The following is a 25,664-nucleotide window of genomic DNA, read 5'->3' as shown; positions in this document are numbered from 1 at the left end:
CAGCTCAAGAAAATTAAATATAATGTCAAAAGTTCTAGTGACAACTTCAGTAAAAATAAATAACTAAGTTTGAGACTTTGCCTCTTCGGGTAATGTATTCAACTGGTTCTTGATCTCTTTATGTGAAAAACTGCTAATGTATTTTCTGCTTCAAGAACCTTTATTACACTTTGAATGTATCAAGACTTAACCTAAGCTATTTGAACTCAAAAAAGAAAGAATTAAAGAGTTAATTTTATCAAAACTATCACAGAATCATAAAATGGCTTGGATTGAAAGGGAATTTAAAATTTAGTCCCAAAATCCTTGCCATGGGGAGGGACACCACCTTCCACTAGACAAGCTGCTCCAATCCCTGTCCAATCTGGCCTTGGATACTTCCAGGGATGGGGCAGCCCCAGCTTCTCTGGGAAACCTGTTCTAGTCAAAGGAATGGCTGGAGCAATGTCAGGAGGCTGGATGATAGGCTGGACATCAGAACAGATTCTCTCCACAGAGGTTGGGCACCAAACAAGCACCCCAGGGAATGGTCATAGCCCCAAGGCTGCCAGACCTCCAGGAGCATTTGGAAAATCTTCTCAGGCACAGAATGGGATTGTTGGGGTGTCTGTGCAGGGCCAGGAGTTCGACTCAATTATTCTGATGGGTGCCTTCTAACTCAGCCTATTCTATGATTCTACGAAGAATTTCTGTCTTCTAATCTAAACCTACTTTCTTTGAGTTTGAAGTCATTCCCTCTTGTCCTATGCCCTTGTAAATAGGCTTTCTCCACCATTCTTGTAGGCTTCCTCAGGTATTGGAAGGCTGCAATTAGGTCACCCTGAAGCTTCTCTTCTCCATGAAGTAATTCACTCTATCAAGTACAGACCCAAACATACCTTGGATGGTTGTTCATGCTCTCTAAAACTGGGCATTATATATCCCAGAGCCTTTGACCTCTGTTTGTAGGGAATAATTGCTTGGTCCATAGGAACTTGTAACCTGATCCAGTATTCTACGGTACCATAATTTTGAATGTGTCCTGTTTTCCCTAAGGAATAAACAGGGGATTGCATTAATTTTCTTTTCAACCTTAAGGTATGTTTCTCAAAAGCTAGGAAAAATCACAAATTAAAGATTGTGCCTATGCATTACGCCAGTGCTTGTGATGTGAAATCTGTTTTATGTTAGAAACAAGAACAACTCCCATGCTCCCCTTGTATGATCCAAAATAAATACATGACCATTTTTTCCTACTTATGTATTTACTACAGGGTCAAAGCAAAGTTCAATATTTTTACCTCTTAAAGGCAAATAAAGGTTAGGACAGTTTTGTATGCTAACAGTTAGAAGCGTCCCAAAAAGAGGTATGCAATTTAAATTACTGGCAAAAATGCCACTTTACAATGCCTTATTAAACCAGATTCTTTACAGCAGAGGCCAGTTAAGAGATCACTGAATATGCTGATCTGGCAGAACATTTCTGGAAGAAAAAATAAGCAGCACAGACTATTCAGTACTTCTTAGAAGTGTCTTGTTGAGGATACCTTAAAATTATTTTAATATAATGAATATGAATGTGCCTAGAATAATGCACAAAACGTAACACCCTCCTAGATTATGCTATTATATTAAATATTATTAACCATAATCACCATAATTTGTACCTTTTTCGCTATTATATGGTGACATTTGTCTTATCAGCTTAGATTACATAATTTCTTCCTTTGGTTATTGATAAGGGACAAGAGGATATACTTATGACATTCAGGCCAGATATAAAGCACTGATGTTTGATATGGGCGAAGTGGGGGTGCCTCCTCTTTTGGGTTTTTTCCCCTTTTACCCTGAGGTTATAAGCCATTATGGGTAAAACTGCACCCATCCCAGCTTTCTACAAGTGTTGGCAGAATCACAAGAACATGCTGCACATTCAACATAAAATAGTATTCTTGTAAACACTTATCTTTTTCCTTTTGAAAGAGTAATGTACAAATTCATTTTTAGTCAAATATGCATTATTTATCACTTGCAATATAATGATACATAATCAAACAGATTACTTCGTGATATTATTAACTACCAACTAAATTTGCTGTGTAGTAGATCTTGCCATCGTTTTCCAAAATTTCCTGGAACTTAAGTTGACAAGAAGCAATTGTTTCATAATCTATGCCATACGCACGATGAACCTCAAGTGTGATGCTGTTGTCCTGTATATAGTGGAAGAAGCTGTCATCAGACTGCACAAGAAACTGAGAAGTGAAGTCATATAATGGGGCATTCCCATAAACTACTGGGGTTATCTGAAGTTCAAAGTCGTAGAATGCGTAAGTACAAAAGGTTGCAGGCTCCAAGTCACCAAAAGTGTGCATAGCTTCAGAAGAGAAGATCACTTTGCTGATATGAATTTCAAAAAGGTTCTCTCCTCTTTCTAAATTAACAGTTTCAACCAATCCATCCACTGGATCACTTGGCAATACTTCTGGTCTGGACTTAAGTGGTTTCATACCATAGACAATGTCTCTTAGTTGGGCTGCAACAGATAAAATAGAGCTATAATATGACTGTCTTTTTAAAAAATTAAATATAATTAATGACTGAGAAGAAAGGATAATTCAATTATATTAACAGTATTGCTTTTGTAAAGGCATTACCAAGAAGAATTCATACACTGAATGCCCACTGAGCACACTGACAACAATCAGGAGTATTTCCTCAATGGAGCTGCCTCAGTATACATAGACACAGGACCCTAACAGTTATTATCAAGTTATAAGGGAGTTAAAAAGCAAAAATTCAGAAGTCTTATGCAATACTCCAGGTAAGTATCATTATGCAAATGTAACAGAGATTTAAACGCTTATTTAAAGATTATTTATTAAGATGTTTATTAAATTTTCCAGAGAAAGAAATAATACATCTGACTTTTAACATCTGTTATATCTTGAGTGGGTAGAACTATCAGCAAAGTCCTTCACATGTTTCCAAGCTTCAGGTTGTAAGTGGTTAGTAAGTGGTTAACACAGGTTGGATGGGGCTCTGAGTAGACTTCTAGTGGAAGGTGTCCTGCCCCTGGCAGGGAATTGGAATGAGACGGGTTCCAACCCAAGCCATTCTGGGATTGTATGATTCTAAGAAATCAAAATACGTGCTTACAGAATTAGGACATAAACCATGATGCAGTAGATGCAACTTGGAGAGAAAATGTGAAAATTGTTTCAACATAAGTGCTTGTAAAATATCCTGTTTGAAGCTTCCTATGCACCTTTTACACAGTGAAGCCATGAAAAAAATACTTGAAATTCATCCTGTTTAAATACTGTGTCAGTATATTATAACGAGACTTGAGGAATTTTAGTAACAAAGTGATTCTGTAATGATAGTACTGCAAAGTAAAAGGTTGACCATAAAAACATGTTTTATTAAAAAAAAAAACCCACAAGTTTGGTAATTGTATTCTTATTCAGAAATAGCTGCAATATAAAAAACACTTTGCTGGATTTGGTTTAATTAATAACTATCATTATTAATATAATATAAGTCAATGAAAATGAACTGGAATATATACCTTTCCATGAAAGAACTGACCTCTCTACCAGCTTTAGGAATGGAAAAGTGCTTCAACTGGAGAACAAATTTACAACAGTTATTTGAAAGAGATAAAATATATAAAAAAATTAGTTAAGAATATAACAGATATATGTAAAAAAGATATATATATTTAAAGATACCTTCTAGTTTTCTGATACGTGCAGCTCTAATATCAAGAAGATGGGTATACTGTTCCAGTTTTAACTCATAGTCTTTCTGTTGACTTTCCATCTTTCTTGTCATTGTTTCTACCTCAGTCTGAAAAAAAATGCATGTAAAAAGAACTTCTGAGGATTGTCTGCATTGATGTTGCACATGCTTTTGGCTACAAGTTAAAATACAGTTAGATTTGAGGAAAGAACATTTAGAGTATGCAAAAATAGCAGCAGTTTTTCATTTACCAATACAACAAATCAGTTCTAATTTCAGCAAAATCTAAAAACCTCATGAGGAAAAACAGAGTAGCTTTTGTTTTAGGACAATATACCTAACAGTTTATTTAAAAATTTAGTTATTTTAAATGCTAATTATTCGAATGAAAAGTCAAAATATAATCTGCAATACTCCCGCAGTGGAAGTAGAAAGAAGACAGTGAAAGCAGAGTGGTATGGAAAAGGAAGCTTATTTGATAAGCATATTTACTATCTTACCTGTGAAGACCTGGTAGGACCCTCAGAGATAACCCCAAGAAGGAACAGTCTGAGGGTTAGGGGCAGGATGAGCTGAAAGGCTACAGTTTACAGTCACTTGGATCTCACATTTTTTAAACCAAACGTTCAGCAACAGCAGATTTTATGTTTGGTTCTCTATGCACAGGCTGGCCTCGTTGCTGAATTTGCAAGTCTTAATTATTACAAGTGTCAGAGCTACAAAGGTTAAAATGTTATTATCAGGTTATTTTCCACTGTGAGTAGAGTTTAGTACCTGGTAATCTTTGCTAATTTTGTGCTGCACAAGTAACAAATTCCTTGTCTTTTCAAGTTCTTGCACTGTTTCCGCATGTGTTAACTGCAGCTCCTGCATGGAGTACTCTGTATCTTTATGGATATCATCTTCCACTTTTTCCAAGAACAGAAGGTCCACATTATTCTGTTGCTTTTGGTCCTGGAGCACATTTGAAAAAATTGCTAGAAAAGACTTTTGCAAAAGATTTGCATGTATTTGTGCTTGGCTAAACGCAACACTGGAATATACTTTCAGTACAACAGTGAGACAGCAAGCAGAACTTTATAAATTTAAGCATATGGTAACACAAAACCAGGAATGAGCTAGACTAGAACGTGTCAGGATTGTTTTCAGCAAAGTAATCTCATGGTTATCAGAAACCAACTAAAATATATGAGATATTCTGAAGCAATCACTCCTGTCTATGCAATGAAAATACAAAAATATACATTTTCCTTTCTTATAATTAATAATCCTGCCTCCATAAATGTACAAACCCTAAATTATTATTCTCAAGTCTACATTCTTTCTGTTATTAATACTGGGGAGATAATTTTCATTGAGGTTTATTTATTTTTTTTTCTTTCTGTTTTTGTTTTTTCATTTTCATTATATAATCATCATTACAATAAACACTTCTTCAAGAAAATAAAGCATAAGTTACCCAAACAGTGGAAATATTGCAAAATTATTTGTTCACTGATTTCTTCCACTCGCTCCAATTTCAATTTGTGCAAGAAAAAAAAAATAAGAGTATTTTCTGAGTATTCTTGTTTTTCTGTTTTAATAAACAAAGATAAGTTGCTAAGCACATCTATACCACATATTGGAACTTCCATGCTTATGGTACACTTGCATCAATTACAGAATTAATAAACAAAATTGTTTTTTGTAAACATTATAAGGATAAAAAGATGCCATGATAAATCATTTAACTGAGAAAAACTAGGCTTTTTTAAAATGGCTATGAATCTCATTTAATTAACTTTTGATGTTATAATGAATTATTTACATAAATTAAAGATTTAATTCTGGCAATTTTTTCATCTTCCCTTCTGATTAACTGTAAGTAAAACATGACAAAGCACACATTTGAGCTTGAGGCATTAAATACTAAAAGATGCTCAAATAATTCAGCTCTTGAAAATCCAGGAGTGTAGAAAGAATATAATGGTCAGCCAAGGGTTTAACAAAGAAGATAAAACCCAGCAAATCCAACAAACAAACAAAAACCTCTCGCACAAACAAGAAAATTAGAGAATGCAGAATACAGAATTCTAGAATGGACTGGGTTGAAAGTGATCCTAAATATCACCTAGTTCCAACCCCTCATTCTTTGTAAGTTACCTTTATAAGCAAGAGGTTTTCACTGAGTTCTGCCACACCAACATCACTTCCCTGAAACTTAACGAAAAGGTGTTATCAGATGTGAATCAAAGAAATTGATTCAGAATAATAAGGTACATTCTCACCAGACATGATATTTTGCTTGATAGCATAAATAACTGAACACTTATTTTTCTAGATTCTTTGACTTTCAAGAAGTATCTGCACTATGTATAAAAAAGAGGGTTTTTTTTCTCATATTTGAAGCAAAAATATAGCTCACCTTGGTCAAAAACTTCACTTGATTTTTCAGATCATCTACTTGCTGCTTTTGTTCCAGGTAGCGTAACTGCAGGTCTTTGTTGTCTTGCATAAGCTTTTCCTTTTGGTCTTGATTATAGAAGAACAAAATATTACACTTAATTAAATGTAGTTAAAAAAATTACAGGCTTGATTTTTTCATATTAATACACACATGAAAATTTCATGGAAAAAAGCAGAAATTAATGTATTTGGTACGGGGAAATCTTCGTGTCCTTGTTCTGGTTAGGACAGGGTTAATTTTTGCAACATGTCAACTTTTACTGACACAATAAATACTTCTGTATTAAGACAACCATAAAAAATTGTACTTAGTAAATAGTATACTCTGTAAAATAGTACTATAACTAAGAACAACAAATGCAGCAATGCATGAGATTTTATTCATATAAAACAAAAATTATTTAGACATAGCTAAGTAAATACATACACTGTATGAATTTATGAGATGAGCGACAAGAATCCTTGCTATAGTAATTGCTTGAACTTAAGATTTTGTACTAATTTATCTCAGTGTTTTAAAATCTGCATGAAACATTACTGTTAGTAAACTTCAATGAACATGAACCAAAAACAGCTACTGTAATTTATGGCTGATAATCTGGGAAACACTGGTAATACAAGAAATACGAGAATAAATGTCTAAGAGAAATGAGGCTGGTGGAAGGGTGATACAGCTTCTGCAAGTACCATATAAAAAAAAAAAAAAAGAAAACATAGTTAGAGTGTTACTCTGTTTTCTGTCTAAATACATTTCTTTTAAGTACTAGAAAGCACTTTATGATCTTATGGCCAGAAAAATACTACTAAAACATTCATATCAAATTACAGGATCTTTCTAAAAGGGAAATACAGAAGGAGAACATGAAATGTCAAGATGATGTTGGTCTCCTGTAGCATTAACAATTTTCAAGGTTTCATGTATTTTACCATCTTTCCTAGACCTGGGAAAGAAGTTTAGAAAGAAGATTCATATGCCAAACTACAAAGGGTAGACATTATCTCTACACTAGCTCTAGGCAATACGTTAAGACAAGCATTAATTGCAATTCTACTGAACTTAAAACAGGAATGTGCAACAAAGGCAGATACTCTGAAATACACGACTGAAGAAAGTTACACTGCCTACGTTTTGTGAAAGACAGAGCTGTAATCAAATTCTAGATACAGAGGCCTAAAAGGATATTAGAACATCTACTCCAGCTGCAGCAAGTCAATTCAATAGAAATTGCAAGTGTAGTACCCTGGTGCTTCAGTTTAGGAGTGCAACATGCAACCTGGGGAAGGGATGATAAACACTTGACAGTTAAACATAATGCCCACAGGAAGGAAAGAAGACGGAATGCCAGTTTTTTCATAATCAAGCTATGAGTAGCAACTGTTAGTAAGTCATAACTTCATAATAATGTAGCTTAAGGCATCTTTATTTCAATATCAGTTAAGGCTAATTTTGCAAGTGCTGTGGGTCAAATAAAATGTTTAAATATTCAATCTTGTATTCGAAGTCAGCAGAGCTACTGAGAATCCTAATGGTAAGCACATGCTGAACTCAAGCAATAATTGTAAGAATTATTCACAACAAATTGGCCCACTTCATTCCAATAAATTGTTCAAAGAAATGCACATCTTTAAAATACACATTTGAAGAATCAACTCTAAATTAAATATTTTCACTTTCTGCCTGTGCTTGTCTTTCTTAAACCTCATATTGCTACGGTAATTAGTGTTGAGATAGAAAAAAGATTGCAAAGTCAGTATTCACTAAGAAGTTGTCCTACAGCATGAAGAAAACATACATATGAAATAATCTGTTCATTAGATTAAAAGAAACTGTCATTTTAAATGTACAATGCTGTAAATAAAAATAAGTATATACCAAAAATATAAAAAAATTCTGAATTAATTAACTTGAAAGACAAACATCACCAAGGCCCTATATGGACTTCATGTAGCTTTGTACAGCGAATAGAGTAGTGGTTTATAATTTGAGAGCAACTGTCAGATGGATCTCTTTTCCATAAGAACTTTCAGTATAGAGAAGAAATACTGATTAAAGAGTAAATATGAACCAAACAGATGAAGAATGAATGCAGCTGAAATTATATGAGCCTCATTCAGCCCATATTCTGTATTGGGTCAATTTTTGCACTTAAGAGATAGTCATACCTGAGGGATATTTAGCAAATGTACACTTAAAATGCAGCTTTGAAAACACCAGCAACAAATTCTTACACTTTTCTGGGCAGTGTATCTCAACTCCAACATGGGTATAGTCTCATATTTTCAGAAAATACTAGTTTTTTCAGAAATATACCTCTTTCTACTTTGATCTTGTCAAGGATTTCATTTTTGTCTGCTAAATCAGTTTTGATAGCTGTCTCTAGTTTAGCAATTTGCAGTTTCAGTTGCTGTTCCTTTGATTTCCATTGCTGTTCATGGGGCAGACTGAAGACACTGCGATAAAACATATGTTATATGAAAAACTTTTAGAAATCAGCTTCAGCAGTAAATAATCAAGAAAAAAAAACTTTTAGCAGCACAGAGACCACTGTCATCGTGGCTGAGGAATTATGTAAACATATGGTGGTCTGCTGCTCTTGAAACCAAGGTGGCTCTCTTAGGCTGCAGTTAAAAAACATGAAAGATTTCTGGGATGAGTGAAGGAACTGGCCTTAAATTACAGCTCCAGATTTAAAAAAAGTTGGTAGCGTGCAACACTTGTGGGACTAGGAAGGGAATTCATGCATATCCCAGAATAATCTAAAACTGCAAACTTCAGCAAGTGACAACTACAAAATCTTTTTTTGTTTGTTTAGGGTTTTTTGTTTGTTGTTTTTTTTTTTTTTGTTTTCGTTTGAGTTTTTTTCTGTACAAGCCCTCTTAATGTAGAGAATTGGGATCATTCACCTGATTTCTTTTGAATTTGTGAAACATGCAGGACCTGAAGTCAGTTGCCTGGTCAAAAAAACGTTGACCACAAAATGACAACAGCTTTCTCATACTCTAAAGCAACAATTCTGACACTGATTAAGGAGCACATATAAAGTAATCTTTCTCCAACTTGATGAAAAAAAAAAAAAAAGTGTGAAAAGAAATTAGAATAACTATTTTGTGTGTAACATTATTTGCTTGTAAACTGCCAATCTATTTGCAAGGACTGCACGGATAGAGAATCAGAACTGCTGAAACCACAATAAAATGTGTAACTCAGACTGAAATAAAATAATTCATTTTATATAATTTACAGTATAATTCCTTGCAGGTAAAAAGTAATGTGCTTTTTTATAACTTACACAGTGAGTACTACACTCTTCATATTACTGTTCAATTCTTGCATTCTTACTGACTGGAAAAATGTCCATCTTAACAAATCATAAACCAGTTTCTTCATTTATATATTCTGTGAAAAATCATAAACCGTGGGAGTGTTTTAAACAAAGGATCCATTTGCTCTGACTTTCCTTTGCTGAAGCTCACCAGTTAACCAATATTATGTTATATATATATATAAACATTCTAAAAAAATCTTCTGGAATCTGTTTTGCAACCTATCTCTTCCAGAGATCTACAAAACAAGCCTCAAACAAAAAAAAAACCAAATGATGGAGAAGAAAGAAGTATTGCAGAAGGGACAGCCCACAGAGCCTTGTAGACTATACCTGAGGATTCAAAGAGAATGGCCTGCTCTCATGAGTGACTATATGCAGTGGTTCTGAGTATTTGTAAGTGCAGTTACATCAAAAATACTTAAAGAATAACCCTAAGTTTAAAGAAAAAAAACTATTACAGCACAAACTGTAGACTCTCAAGTATATGGCAAGGGTTTATATTCTGGATTTGTGCTCTTCTTAAAAACAGTTTTATTTCCCTGTATTCTTTAAAGTATACCTAACCTATTTAATAAATTTCTCCAGGCACAGAGCATCTTACACTTTGACAGATTGTCTTTTACAGCATGCACGAGCTTAAGGAATGCTTCTAAGTCCTGCAGTAAAATAATATATATTTTACTCTCCTATAATTTTAAAGATAATATGCAGGAAATATAATGCACTGCACCCACTATCATTCCACATTACTGCCTATATACAGAAAAGATACAGTGTTTTCTCTAACTGCTTCAAGTCTTACTGGTCCAATAAGGAAAGAACAAATCATATCTGAAAAGGTCTCAAATACCCTTAGTTTTCACACTTCTGAAAGTGTTTTCACGTTCTAATGACAACTATAAGTGCATTTATTAGCTTTAGGTACAATAATTTCACATGAAGATGCAGCTACATCTAATTCAGTTTTTCAGAAGACTATATTGTCAGAAAAACCATTAAGAGTTACTATGATAGTAGTTCAAGATTTTAGTGTTTAAATGAAGAGCATTTCAGAAGACAGGTTTCATCCAAGCCTATATAATGTTAATGTTTATGTTGGTTGGTTTGAATTGAGTCCACTTGTGTAGCTTTCTTCATTTGAATTTTAAGATTCACGTGGAATGTCTTTCACATCTACTGTATTTTATCGGAGTTGAAGCCATGTGGATAAACTATAATGGTCAACCACATTGGGCACTGTTTCTTTTGAATGAATTTAAGCATTGCCAGATTTGCATTACAAGGTCATATGAAAACCACACCTCCAAACCTTTTATCAAAATGTATTGTTTTCTTGGACAAAGAGTAAATAATAAGAGTCAACTGACAAATTCATACTTGTTCTTTGCAAACTTTTCAGGTGCAGTTCTACAGTCTTGGCTTTGGCAAAATAGCTATGAACTTCCCAAAAACAACATCAGCAATGGATAGGTTTCTGACTCTTTTCCTCTATTAAAAAGATTTACTAATTACCTATTCATTACTACCACCTGTGGACACTTCCTACCCACTATTAGCAACAAGTACGCTGCAGTAGAGTTGCACTGTGAAAATGGGAAACTGAAAAAGCTAGCCATTAAACAGTGGTTATAATGAAATTATCCATTTCTCTAATTTCTTATTGATGTGCCGGTCTTGGCTGAGGCAGAGGCAATTGCTTTTCCTAGTGGTTGGTATGGGGCTGTGTTTTGGATTTGTGCTGAACACAGTGATGATAATACAGAAGGATTTTTCTTACTGCTGAGCAGGGCTTGGAGATAACCAAAGCCCCTTCTGGCTTTCATAGTGCGGTCCTGGGGAGAGGGCTGGGGCGGGTGTGGGAAACTGGGAGGCTACGCAGCTGAGAGAGCAGATCAAAGGAATATTTTCTAGTACATAAAGTAAGAGGAAGGAGGAGAAAGGGAGGACATTTGGAGTGATGGCGTTTGTCCTCCTAAATCACCGTTACGTGTGGTGGGGCCCTGAAGGTGCCCCCGGGAAGCCAGGAATGAATTCCTTGTTTTGCCTTGTGTGTACAGCTTTTGCTTTCCCTATTAAACTGGCTGTACCACACTGCACAGTTTTTCTAGCTTTTGCCCTTTCAATTTTCTCCCCGGTTTGCTGGTGGGAGAGTAAGCAAGGGCTTTGAGGAGCCTGGGGGCTGGCTGGGGTTAAACAACAACATGGAACAATGAAATGTGAGTCAACGTTTAAGTGAGACTGTATGAAAAGACAGATCATTTTAGATAAAAGAACAACCATATTGTAGGTTACTGCATAGTAACAGAAGCATACTTAAATTTATTTAAACATCATCTTAAATTCTCTGTGATTTAAGTAGAACAAAAATATTATAAGTTGATTCATTAGTAAGTGTTATTTTTCCTGATAATGATAAAAGAGAAAAAGAAATCGTAATCAGAAATACTTATAACATGATCAGATTTTGGAGAAATCTGCAACAATGAACTTGAGTAACAGACGAGCGATCAACTGCCCCTATACAAAACTGAGTATTATGATTATACAGCTGTTACATATCAGAAGTAAAAAAAATGTTTTATTTCTACTCACCATTTTTTACTTATATAATTTTTAATTTCACCACAAACAGTACAAGAAGTATACCAAATATTGTAAGAATACTATAAACAAAATTTGATATCACTCACACTTTAATGTGTGAGTCACTGGTATTTTTTGGTAATGTTTAGTCATTGGTATTTTTTGACAGACATCACACTGAGAAGCCAAACACTAAGAGGAGAAATAATTTAAACACAAGAAAAGATGTCAAGCATTTTACCTACTTTCTGAGACAATTATTAATTCCAAGACATGTGTCTTTATTTTCTAACCCTCTTCAGCGCAAAAAACCACAATTTCACAATAAAGAAAAAGCTCATTTTAAGGTAATATTTTTTTTTCTTTCAAATGCTTGTGGAAATTGGCTAGAATTACTTATTTCCTCTATCAGTAGAAGTGAAATGATAACTATTACAAAAAAACTAAACCACGCCTCAAAAATAATTAGTGGAAAAGCTGTCAAATATCAGACTTTATATAGGTTCACTGTGAAGTGCTGGCAGAACTTAAGACAAAAATTCAAACACCCCTTTGTTAAAAAAAGCAAACAAAAACACAGTCCCAAAACCCCAAATAAACCCAAATTAATATATATCTACCTAGATATATTCTTCATTCAACAGTAACTAAAGAAAATAATGAGAAATTCAGATAAGAACTTTTTTCATTTATGGTCAAAATAAAGTGATTCCTACTTATTTTTAATTACATTTTTAAAAGTAGTAACCTACTGTTTCAAGAGTATTAGAACAAGTTGATCCTTTTCAACAGGACAGATGAAATACAGGCAGAGTTCCATGAATGCTTCCATATATGCTTACTGATATGATAAACTGGAGCATCAATGTATTTATTTGTGTGCACAAACACTCAATATGCACATTCCAGCACCTGGTATAGGAAGACGTATTCAAAAGGACAGGAACCTGATTTTTATATACACAAACCATAACTTACCTGTTATGCAGCTTATCATAGTTTTCCTTCAAGAGTTCATTCTCTTTTTCTAGATAATTTATTCTTTCCTGTAACTAAAATGAATAAGGAAGTTTCATTTGACACACAGCACAAAAGGAAATTACAATGAATGTGTGAAGACAAATAGTTAATTATTTGAAGGCATTGTCAAACTATTATTTGTTCTTTTTATACTAAATCAGTATCACAGAATATTCTGCATTGGAAGGGATCCACAAGGATCATCAAGTCCATCTTTTAAGTGAATGGACCATTTGGGGATGAAACCCACAACCTTGGCAGTATTAGCACTCTGGTCTAACCAACTGAGCCAGTCTCAGGGTATATATACAAAATAATATAAAAATCTAAAAATCTAAGTGTATTACTGACAGTATAAGCAACACATCCTTGTTTTCAAAGTATTCACTAAAGCAAGACATACCTTTGAAGCTATGAGATACCAAGAAGATACCTACATGCATTACAATAGTTTAAATGTTTGGAGGAAGTATTTATGAGATAATCTTGGTAAACTTGGTTCATGCAAAATAGATTCAAAACAGGTAAACCAGGTGGTAAATGAAATTTACTACAAAATGTAACAGAAAAACAAGTAAGCTTGCAGACTCTTACTCCTCATGCATTGAAGAGAATGAGGAATAAACCACTGATTTTTAGCCCTAAATGTGGATGACATTTGTTTGAGAGCCACTAGACAAAGAAACAGAAGCAACTGATTTTAACTGCTAAATCAGATATAACATTATACTGTACTGGGATTAAATCAGGTTGAAAGAATATTCAAAAATTATTATCAATAAATCAAGTATGATTTTCTTTCAGCTAACAAACCATTTGTTCAGTATCAGAATTGACATGAAATTCTCTGCTTTAACCTCAAATATTGTCCAAATACTGGTGCAGTGACTGTGTGGCACAGGGATCAGCTGTGGTTGATAGTTCTACGAAATGCAAGCAGCAGCTACTGTTTTTTCTTTTTAATGGGATAAAAGTATATATATGACCAGTATATATATCACTAGGTCAGTCTTCTAAATGTGTTTGAAACATCTATTCACATTTCCACAATTAAAAGACATCCCATGGTTAATTCTTCCCTTATCTTCATGTACTTCAAGCAGATTCAAAATCCTGAATACAATCTCACTCACCTCTTCTGTCCTTCTGTTTGAAATAGTTACCGATTGCAATTCTTTTTGAAGATGAAAGCATTTTAATCGCTCCTCTTTAAGGTGAACATTCAGTTCGTCACCTTTTGCTAATAAAGCATCATGGTTGGTCTTCAAGTTCTTTAGATTCTGTGAAAAGGAAGGAAGGAATACCAAAATCACACCTAGTAGAATGTCCCCACACTATTTTAACAGGGGGCTCTCAAGGCGCAGTTGTGTTGATGTTCTGAAAATGATCAGCAGGACACATCCTTGAACTAAGTAACCGAAAGTAACTTTCACTTCCCATGGCCAGCAGAAGGTGACCTGACTGCCCTCATGAACATTACTCATGATGAAAATGATAAAGAAATGCATCTGTAAAACAATTAAAAGATTTTGCAGTAGTTGGACATGCTAACCAAAACCCACAGCAAGCAGAAATCAGTTGTCCATTTCTATGCTAATCATAGAACTTGCCAGAGCTCTGTTAACCCTTATATTTATATATACATATCCACACGCACAATACATCTTTATACTTATACATATACACACAATTGTAGATATATAATTCTTTTGGAACCCTCATGCATTCAGCTCTATTTCCCAGCTAGAAGAACATTAATAAGGGACTTACGATTTTCTTTACCTTTTCATTTACTTTGATGGATTATAATAAGGCCCATTTAACCAATTTTAAAATTAATGGAGGATGCTGACAGAGCCTCTATTTCCAGAATATTAGTTAATATTATACTGCCTACAATCCACAATCCAGTAATTAAGCATCATTCATTAAAAATTCAAATACAAATCACATTCAAATTATGATTTGAGACAAAATAGTTAAAGCCCAATCTCCTGTTTCATAAAATGATCGGATAATTTCCAATACATACCAAATGCATACGTGAATATATTTAATGTTTAATGTTTTTAGACAGAAAGAAGTTAGCATCATTATTTCCATACAATATTCCTACAAAGTAGTTAAATGGAGAAGCTAAATGCTAATCCTGTAAAAATTGTTTACATTCACATGCAGTCTGAACAGACTGGAAATGAACAAAGAACCCATGAAAAATCAACCACTGACTTGATCTTCACCCTTTCTTATCTCATTTATCAGGAAGATAAAATCACAGAGAAGAAACAATATTAGCAGCCAGCAGAAATAGAGTTATTTTTATAGCTATTTTTATAACTAGTTATTTATAGTTATAAATAAGAGAGAATTTAAATTCTAGAGTTAAACTCTCTCTGTTTTAGATTTTAGATTTCTTAAAGAGAAGACAAAAAGCCATGTTAAACCTTTTCTCAGTTTGGCAGAGTAGATACAGGAATTACACTGAAGAAGGGGAGGGGGGCAAAGCAAAACAAAATACAGAGACAGAAAAACATGGGGGAAAAAAGGAATCAAATGAAAATCAAATGGCACAAGAGTTATTTAGCATGCTAACAATAAGCACACAGAAGTAAGAATTGATGAGGATACTCAGTGCTTCTACTTCCTAAAGCTCAATACTATAACGAGCTCTATTGCAGTTAGGATTCCTACTTAAAGAAGCTCTCCCATTTCCAAGGTATTATCATACCACCTCTGTATGCACATGCAGTTCTCCCAATACATACAGGAAAAAGCAGAAAAAAAGCTGTATAATTAAACCTATAGATAATCTACCATGGAACTATATGTTCAGGAGGTATTTTCATAAAACTGCTCTTTTATACGGAAAATTATTACTTAAAATAGCCCTCTAAAATAATTTTCAAGAATATATGAACAGAGGTTAAATCCTAACATCAGAACAAAAGAGCCAAACTGCCCAAACTTCAGCAAAGAGTAATAAAGTGGAGGGGGCTTGGTACCCCCTTTTTGTAAATCAGTACATCTAAGTCAAAGTCCTCTCTTTAAATGATCAAGGACCTCTTTCCATAGCCAGATAACTCAGTTCATTCTTCATAATCTGCTTGGTATGACTTTGCAGATGAAATCACTAAGACCTGCTAGACCCTCTGAAAAAAAAAAGAGAGGTTAAGACTAAAAATCCCTACTCCATTTGGAGTAGTTTGTGTGTAATGTAGTATGTGGTTCATTTTAATGTACTCAGTATTGACCTAGAATCAAGAACTGTGCATAATTTTTCTTCTGTTTAGCACGTTTATGTGATAAGAGTATAGAAAGGTTACTGATAAAATTGCAATTACCTCTTGAAGCTGGAGAAATTTTCCTTCCATTGCTGAAAGGGCATTGCTTTTCTCAGCCAGCTGTTTACGGACCTTGATCATTTCCACATTGTCCTGAATGTTTAGCCTTTAAAATTAATAAGAAATGCATTAATAAGAAATGCAAATACTTTGAAGAAGATGTAGTGTATAATACCGAAATAAATTTGTTCTGCTATAATACACACTAGAGATTTTAGGTAATTAAACATTCCACTGTTTGATGACACAGCAACTTCAATCAATACATATACATTTTTGTTTATTGTATAGAACTGTGCATGATAGAAAAAGAAAACATCCTATGCCTAAATAGATTGACTTCCCTCTCTCTCACCATGCGAAATATTTGGTGCCAGTAGAATACCATTATGTTAAGTTTCCACCTATCAAATACCATAAGGAAAATATGGATTAGCAATTTAGACTATAACATCTTAAGTCTGGTATTCAAACAAGCTGCAGGTGTGTCTTAATTACATGAAAATAATTTAGCATCTATGCAGGTATTCTTACAATTCTGAGTCTGTACTGTTTATTAGAAAGGATGTTTTAAATAATTCAAAATTAAAAAATATATTTACTTAGCATTTTTTCCTTACTTCAAACAGTGCAACTAAACCCCATTACTTCCACAAGTATAAAAGGATAAACTAATTGGGATTTTTATTAATATAAGTTATGATAAAATCAGAATAAATTTTCAAAATCTGGAAAGGCAATTTCTCTTCCAATATTTGTCTATTTTAGACATGCTAGACAAATTGTCACAATGCCATGCTGGAACATGAATGTGAAGAAGTGAAGGGGCTACAAAGCTTAGACATCTGGAAAACAGCTGAGGATGTGAATAAAATAATGTTGCTCTCTAAATACTACAACAGTGTCAGAGAGTTTCATTTATCTCAACATTTTCTGCAACAGCAGAGCCAGTATTTTTTCTACTCTTTGTAGACTCCAAATTATTGGGTATTAGTGAATATTAAATTGTCCACTATGAACCTACACATAAAATTTGATAAGCATTAAAATGAAGGAAAAATAGGTGATTAAAACTTTATCACCTGAACTTCAACTGAACCTGTATCAGCTGGAAAAGAATTCTCTAAAATGCTAATTATGAACTTTTTTTGTTTATTTATGAAAAATAATCATAAGTTATCATTGTAACTATCTCCTTGCTTAGAATTAGCTACGCTATTTGGCAAAACATTTTATGACCTGGTTTCACCAATCAGACAAAAATCATTAAGGCCCATATTTCTTTACAGAAGTAGCAACTTCCACAGGTACCTACAAATATTATGACATGGCTCTTCTAACGCTTCTACCATGGAGATCTTAATTTTTCACAATACCTTTGGCTTGCTGTACCCTGCTCTTTCAGCCGTAGGAGGGATTCTTCAATCTCCTTTTCTTTCCTTCTGAGCTGACTCACAAGAATCTCTCTGGCACGGTCTAGTTCCTCAATTTGTTTCCTTTGGGACTCAATGACAGTCTCCCTGCAAGTACAAGCATTCTACATTCCAAAACCAGCTATATATTTTTTCCAAAGAAAAAAAAAAAAAAAAAGACTACTCAAGTAAGCCAAACTTTTAAGTGTTCAGCAAAATCTGTATTTCTTATTAATATACATCACAAGAGAGGCTTTTGAGTTTAAATTGCTATGAAAATGCAACACAAACTCTCAAAGTAAATGTTTCTGTGCACTGAATAATGTTTCATACAACCTCAGTAAAATGCTCTTCATGGTTTCTTATAACTCTACATTAGAAGTATCTTCCTTCTAATCCCTTAGCACCAATGTTTCTCAAAAGCAAAACACCATCATTAGCTATCACAAGATTGGAACTTCAGCGGATGGAGTAATTGAAAGTAATTTTTAAGGTATTATTCTGAGATGGGAAAATCTACATCAAAAAAAAAAATTAAAAAAAAATAAAATCAAAAGATGTGTTTTAAACAGTGGAATTTATCCAGGAATGAAATTTGAAAAGTAATTTATAGGAATATTTCTGTACAACTGTTTCCTATGATTCCAGTTAATCTTTGTGTTTATAAAATTTCAAGCACAAAATAAATGACTGCACATTAATCCATATATTTCTAAATTAGCTTGCCCATTAATTGAAAATTTAGTGTTTACAGAGAACGTAATCGATAATCTGATCTGAGTAAATCACTATGGAAATAAACAAACAGCTTTTAGAAAAGCCAGGTTCTAAACTCACAATTCAGAGAAGAAAAATATTCTAATCAGACTTCAATATCTTTAAATTAGATGTCAACTACATTTTCTATATAACACCTCTCTATTCTCATGCAATCTCTGCATCAAGGATGTAAGGGTTTCCTAGGCTTCAATTTCAGTTAAAATGTGGAGTTGAATTACAAACCACACTTCAAAATGCAAAAGTGAATCAGAATCCTTTTATATAACTATTGCAATACTCTTTAAGTGCTTTTTGCACTTATCCATAAAATCTGTCTGCCTCTAGAAATGAAACTTAAATGCACCAGTGAAACAAATAGTCATCACCTGCATGGTGGTGCACATTGTAGGCCTTACGTTGGTAAAAATTTTTCCACTAAGGTTCTTCTTCTGTCAGCTTTGACCCGCAACAAACAAGGCAGGCATTGCATCCTAGCAAACAGAGCCTTAACACTTGAAACCAGTTTTAATTCAGAGCCAAATTCTTATGTACCTATATTTTGCATTCTAAATCCCTGATTTCCCATTTTCCTTATCTGGAAATATTTCTGCATTGTTACCAGTGTTACTGTTGTCAGAAACAACTATTTTATTTTCTAAAGCGAAAACTTCTTAAAAGATATATTTCTTTCCTTTGAGAAAACCGTAAGTTCTAAGAATTATAATGGCAAAAAAAGAAGCAATATGAAAATCATACAAATTTCTTATCTCAGCCCTTGAATCCTCGAGCAGACTCTGTCCATATCTGGGGAGCATAAGGTCAGATGATCTCCCTTCTAAACTCTGAAATCTCATTCCTGAAATAAAAAAAAAAAGATAAATTTTTTACTTGTTAAATGAAAAAGCTTTTAACAAACCGACTATCTGAATACAGTACAAACAATTGCAACTGCTATAGAGATGTCATAAATATTTTTACATCAAAATCACATGGAAAGAAATAATCAGAGTATACACAACAATAAGCTGCTGCAAAATTGGAAGTATGGGTGATGCAAACCAGTGTTAAAGCCAACTGTTAAAAACATGTCCTGAAAGATTTTTTAGAAGATTTTACTGTCTAAGACAGAGAACAGAGATCGTGTGTTCAAAGAAGAGAAATATCAGCATTATTAGACAGGGACATGGACTTGTAATCACTTTTTCTCAGCAATTTCTTCACAAAAGCCCAAGTGTCATTCACCCAGACACGCAACTGTTAGGGCCCTATTTTAGTGCCAGTGCCAGTAAGTTCCTTGTGTTATTCAGAAGCATCCTAAGCCCTTGGTGAAAAAGAGAAGTAAGAAATTAATTAAGGAAGAATTGTTACTTTAGGAGCAAATGCGATGGTTTCTCCACAATTTTCTCCTACTCCTACTCTTAGCAAGAAGAAATTAACCAAAATTAACCAAATTTTGAGGTGGGCCATTTAATTTCAAAGTATTAACACTGCCTCAATCCCCAGAACTTCACCGTTTAAGTTCAAGGTACAATGATACCAGCAATTTCCCAAAATGCCTGAAAAATAATGTAACTACTTTGCTGTATTAACTTAACCTATTTTGAATTTTGATCTTTAAGTGTTATTTTAAGGTACTGGTAATTGTGATACATACATACAAACATACATATATATGTTTGTGTGTCTGTGTGCTTTTATGTATGTGTATGCTTATGTGTGTATACATATATATATGCACACACATATATATGCCTACAATTTTTTTGTTTACATTTGTTCAAATCAAAGTATTTCTTAGATGTTTGCACTCAATAAAGAAAGCAAGTATTTACAGAACATTCATACCTGATTAGGACTTTTGGATGAGATTTCCATAGTATTTTTAAATCAGACAAACAAAAAGCAAATATAAATATATATATATATATAAAATATAAGGAAGCTGTATTTATTAATTTTAGAGTTTTCTTGTCTCTTAATACCATGGAGACAGCTAATCTATCCTTATTTTTTCCAGGCATTTTACTTTTGGATAATTGCTCTGCATATTTTCTGATCTGCACTAAAAATGTTCTGAAATTCAGACTCATGGTTTCAAGAGCAATCAAAGAGTTTGCTGTTTTTAATAAATGGGAATTATACCCTTCTTGGTCTGCTCCGGCATGCCAGCAGCGTCACTCTCTTTTTTGAGACCAGTGTTCACACGAGGCTGAATGGAGCTGTACGGACAAGGTCTATGGCCTTGAATCTGGAGCTGCTGTTTAGTTGAAATGAGTTTGTTGCGGAGGCTCTCATTTTGTTTCTCAAGCTCACAAACTCTTTCTCGCAAATGCTCAATCATTTCTTCCATCTCCAGAGCCTGACCCAGCCGCTTGGGTCCACAGCCAGCCTGGTCACATTTTCTTTTGTCATTAACAAGCCGTATTAACTTGGTGGTCATTCTGGGGAAAACAATCAAAAAATACGGACAATAATGTGAAAAGTCAGCATAAAAAGTATTCTGTTGAAAGGAACATAACTACTGTGAAGACTTCAGCATAGAACCTTGTCAAGTTTTGATATAGCTACTGTGCCTGTGACGAACTCCTTGAAGATAACTGAAACCACTGAGCAGCAATCTGTTTTATAGCACTGCCAAATAACAGTTTCCTAAGGCTTATCATTTAAGGTTAGTAAAGGAAGGACACATTTATACTGTGTGTAATTTTACCTAAGTGGACTATGAGTACACCCACCTGGTGTGAGTAGATGATGAGTGGTATTTCCTGTGCACAGAAGCCATGAAATAATGAAACAATTAATTTAATCTATAGTCTTGTATTTGACAACAGTCTGATAGAAAAGATGGAAATCATGTAATGTCGGTCAACTGGACTATGGCTCACTGAATACCGAGTCAAAAGAAAATAATGTTTTGTACTTTAAAGTACGAAATAGGCAATATTTTCAACTACTCTTTGAAGAATTCATTAGTTTCTCACCAGAAACTTGCTTAGATGCAGAAAGACTTTATTAACAATTAGCACAATGCAAACACAGAGTCATGGTGTTCAGCCCTCCTGCAATATCATAATACTACAAACAGTTCTGCACTGTCCAAATCAGTTTGGTGCTACACTAAGTCCTGGCAAAGATTAGCACACAAATCTTTAGCGTGATTATTAATAACCAACCTAAAGTTGCTTGTATATTTGTGAGAAAACTGGGTACTGTGCTCCTCATGATACTTGGGACTTCTTCACTGAAGTTATCTATTTATCTACTGAATAAAGGAGTGATGACTACAAAGATATTTTAGTGCTAATTCACCAATATAAAGCTAGATGCTCTTCAACTTCTTGAAAGACAGACGGGGACCAAAAAAGGGGCAGAATCTCTCTGTTTAGACCATTTTGATTCTAGAATTACACTCCTGATGAACCATGAGGCTTCCACAGCCTGCTCTCCAATTCTCAGAACACTCCACCAGCACAGCTGGCAATTCCAGATACTCTGTCTGATGTAGTAGACAGCAGTGTACCTCTGTACATGAAGATCTAATAGGGGACACTGCAAAAACCATCTCAGATACTCAGAGACAACTACAAATCAATACAAAAATCACATCCAATGGGTGATTGTTGCTACTGCATTACAAGTGCTCTGAGAGAAATCGGCATGGTTTTTAATTTGTTGATGATGCTTTAAAGGGACAAAAAGATACCATGAGTTAAAATAAAAATATTAAACTCCATACCTTTTAATTTTCTCCTCTTGCTTATTTGCATACTGTTTGAGTAGGATGTGGTCATCACGTAGATGAAGAAATCTGTCTTCCAGCTCCTCTCGACTGATTCGTGATACGACCTGTCGAGCTTTTACATTCTGTGTAGATGATATTTCTACCCGAAACAAGGCAACTTTAAATTACCTTCAACACATTCAACAATGTATAATTCAAAGTCTAACTCATTTTGAAATTCTTTTAAAAAATTAACAAAAATTTTCAAGTAATTTGATATTTTACACTTGTTTTAGTCTATTCATTAATTCCCTCAGACTTATTGGCAGGTTAACCACTTCCTTTTTCCTTCCTCTTAGAGACTAAAAAACCCCAAAAAACATAGTTCAAATGATGATTACCTACCAAGCAATGCAAAGATAACAATTTAGCAAGCACTAGGAATGGTCAAACATACTAATAAAAAAATAGGATGAGCATTATAATTGAGATGCTTTCTAATCTGTTTTAAAGTGAACATACTATATTGAAGCTTGAAAGAACTAACTCACAACAGTTGTGAAAAAGAACTCAAATGAAAGACTAAGCCCAGCAGTTCCATTCTAATGGAAGCTGAGTAACATACAAGACTTGCATAGTACTTTTGGTTCCCATTTTGTTAAATGGGTCTGACCTTGCCCTCAATTCAGCAAAAAAGCATTCTCTTTCTGGAAGGATGAACGTTTCAGCTTGATGAGTTTTCCAGTTTTTAGCATCTCAGAGCAACTTCTCTCTTATAACAACCTACTTGAACATAGAATAAGTCACAGTACCTTCCAAAATATAACCCAGACTTTGAATGGTATTTGAACTTCATTTTGTGAAACATTTCTAGAAAGAAGCTAAGGAAACCACTGATTGAAGTCTATAATTGCAATAAATAGCATCTAGTACAAACCTTGTAATCCTTCAATTCCAGCTGGAGTTGGGACTCTATCTCTCACAGCTAGGTTCCCCACAGTTTCATCAGCTGAAACAGGCATGGCTTATCTAGGGATAACAAAATTCAAATGCTTCTCTACCTGCAATTTGAACTGTGAGACTAAAATGAACTACAAAACATCATATAAAACGATGGCAAAAGTAACGACATTCACTGGAATGACAGACTCATGCATTATTATAAATGTTCCTACCTTGACTGAATTCCTCAGAGGACAATCAAAACCCTCAAGTTTAACATTATGCCATTTTTAATCCATGCACAAAATATGGTTTATCTGGTTATGCAGTAGCTCAAATTGTATTTAATGCATGCAGAATGCATTAGCTTTTAAAGTTCTAGTTCTGCTGTCTTCAGCAATCTTTGGGCTAAGGCCATATTTCCAAGTGGATTTTGGAGGAGGACCTGAGGGGGTTTCTTCTGGTTTTTTTTTTTTTGTTTGTTTGGGTATTTTTGTTTGTTTGTTTGTTTGGTTGGTTTGGTTGGTTGGTTGTTTTTTAACTGTTTGTTCATTTTAACTCTGGTCAAATCTTAAGGCATCAACTGGTAGGTGAGTAATGCCATCTTCCACATTCTGAATAGGACTCTGAAGCAAGGCACTGGGGGTTATAGAGCCATTTCAGTGTTACCTGCCAATCTCCTCATCTACTTTCAATCAATGTCCTAAGAGAAATTACTTTTTAAAACAGAGGCACTCCTATCAATGATACTCATAAACCCAAACACATTTATTTTTTGAGACAAAAGAAAGTTCAGCTACATAACAAAGTGAGATTAGGAAAGTATTAATTAAAGTATTAATTGCTGTAATATATGAAGATGCTGCTGTTTCTTTCTTGTCTTTCAGTGCAGAAAATTAAATGCTGGACAGAGAATTAAGGAATGCTGAAACAACATGAAAAGGAGGCACAGGAAGTCCTTAGGACGGCCTGTCCCCCCACATTGCTACACTCTTCAGGTGATATAAATCCTTAGTGAATCCAAAAATATCTAAAAACAGTTGATACCTGGACAGATCCAAAGGCTATGCTGAACCTTAAAAATTTAAATCAGATTTTATTTCCAAGAAAAGTTACCATACAGTCACTTCAGCACTTTAGTTAATCAAAAATAAGAGAAAAGAACCTCACATACAAAGAGAGGAAAGTTTTCCATCTCTAGAATCACCCTGTAAGAACTTCCAGTTAGGTATAAGCAAGAATTTTATAGTTACTGGAGTTCAAGAAACCTTAACTTTCTTATATATTGCACTACCTAATGTTTCTATCATCATCTGACAAATTACAAAAAACCGCGTATGACTTGGCAGCGTTATGCGAGACCAGCCTGCAATGAGATGAATACTTAAAACTAGAGAATCAAACCTCATGCCTTAGGTCTAAATTTTTATATAACTCACAGAAACTAACTGTTGCCCCAGCATCATTCCAAAGTAGCAAAACTACAGATGGATTACTTAAATTTTCAAAAGTACTCAGCCAGTGGGGGTAGCCAAGGGGTTTCTAGGGAAATCTTAAAAAACACGACATTTAATTCCGTGTGGATTTAGAATTTCATGAGTCTTGTACATGGCCAAAATGATGCTTTTCTTGCAATTTCCTAGGGCAGGAAAACACACCTGCCGCTTGAACCCAGCGGCCAACTCCCGCTTTTCACGTACAAAACAGATACTGCAACCGAAAAGGCCTCTCGGGCTGTTCTGAGTAAAGCAGTGAGGCACTGTCTTTCCGCTGCCGGCCGGCTCCCCGGCTGTGGACAGCCCGCTGCAGGGAGCGGTACCACATCCCCCTAAGCAGCTCCGGAGGAGCGGCCGCTCCCACTCACCGCCCCGTCGGCCCGGCGCGACCCCCAGCTCTCCGCTGCAACAGCCGCGGGACGAACGGCTCCATCCCCTTCCGGGGCCGAGCGCCCCTCTGCCTGCTGGGAGTTGGAGTTCGGGCCGGGCGCCGGCGCTCCACACTCGGGACACACCCTCGGCCTCCGCGGGCGCAGTGCTCGAGGAGCAGAGCAGGGGAGCGGCAGGCAGAGCTGAAGGTGCTGCTTCAAAATGCGCAGTATGGAAACGTATTTTTGAATGCTGCTCTTGATGGCTGTTGTACCTTTGCTGGGTTTGCTTACAAAGTAGCAGGCCAGAAAAGAAGTGACTCCTTGAAACTAATTTTAGTGATATTAATGAAAGGAAGGCTAATTCTATAAAAATATTAGAAAAAGCTTTCTAAGATTGCAATCAGATACACCTGTACAGGGTGTACTGGATTAGGTATTGCTATTAATTTACTATTCAACATTAAAAGTGTTTCACTATAGGGGTAGGTGTTGGGAGGAAAAGGTTAAGGTTAAACAAAGTTGTTT

General features: G+C 34.8%; 1 protein-coding gene across 8 annotated transcripts in view; it reads right to left on the bottom strand.

Moving 5' to 3' along the window:
- Window positions 1-25,241, bottom strand: part of RPGRIP1L (RPGRIP1 like) — a 42,239-nt gene extending 16,998 nt beyond the window's left edge. For 4 of the 8 annotated variants that reach the window (XR_004497222.1, XM_015626125.2, XM_015626131.2 and 1 more), the window contains exons 1-16: window positions 25,137-25,241; window positions 23,268-23,359; window positions 22,346-22,490; window positions 20,752-21,050; window positions 19,366-19,465; window positions 17,815-17,958; window positions 16,439-16,544; window positions 14,231-14,377; window positions 13,056-13,129; window positions 8,480-8,619; window positions 6,128-6,234; window positions 5,866-5,922; window positions 4,498-4,677; window positions 3,714-3,831; window positions 2,063-2,515; window positions 879-1,030 (exon numbers count right to left, since the gene is read on the bottom strand). Coding sequence is in view for 7 of the 8 variants with exons in the window: in XM_015626125.2 (XP_015481611.1) it covers window positions 879-1,030; window positions 2,063-2,515; window positions 3,714-3,831; window positions 4,498-4,677; window positions 5,866-5,922; window positions 6,128-6,234; window positions 8,480-8,619; window positions 13,056-13,129; window positions 14,231-14,377; window positions 16,439-16,544; window positions 17,815-17,958; window positions 19,366-19,465; window positions 20,752-21,050; window positions 22,346-22,490; window positions 23,268-23,352 (2,307 nt within the window). In the remaining variant the exon portion in view is untranslated. The other 4 variants (XM_015626130.2, XM_015626129.2, XM_015626127.2 and 1 more) reach the window with 4 other exon arrangements.
- Between the last annotated feature and the right edge of the window lie 423 nt (window positions 25,242-25,664).

This window comes from Parus major, chromosome 4A (genome assembly GCF_001522545.3).
Source record: "Parus major isolate Abel chromosome 4A, Parus_major1.1, whole genome shotgun sequence".
NCBI lineage: Eukaryota > Metazoa > Chordata > Aves > Passeriformes > Paridae > Parus > Parus major.
This window is presented reverse-complemented; position numbering and strand designations above follow the sequence as displayed.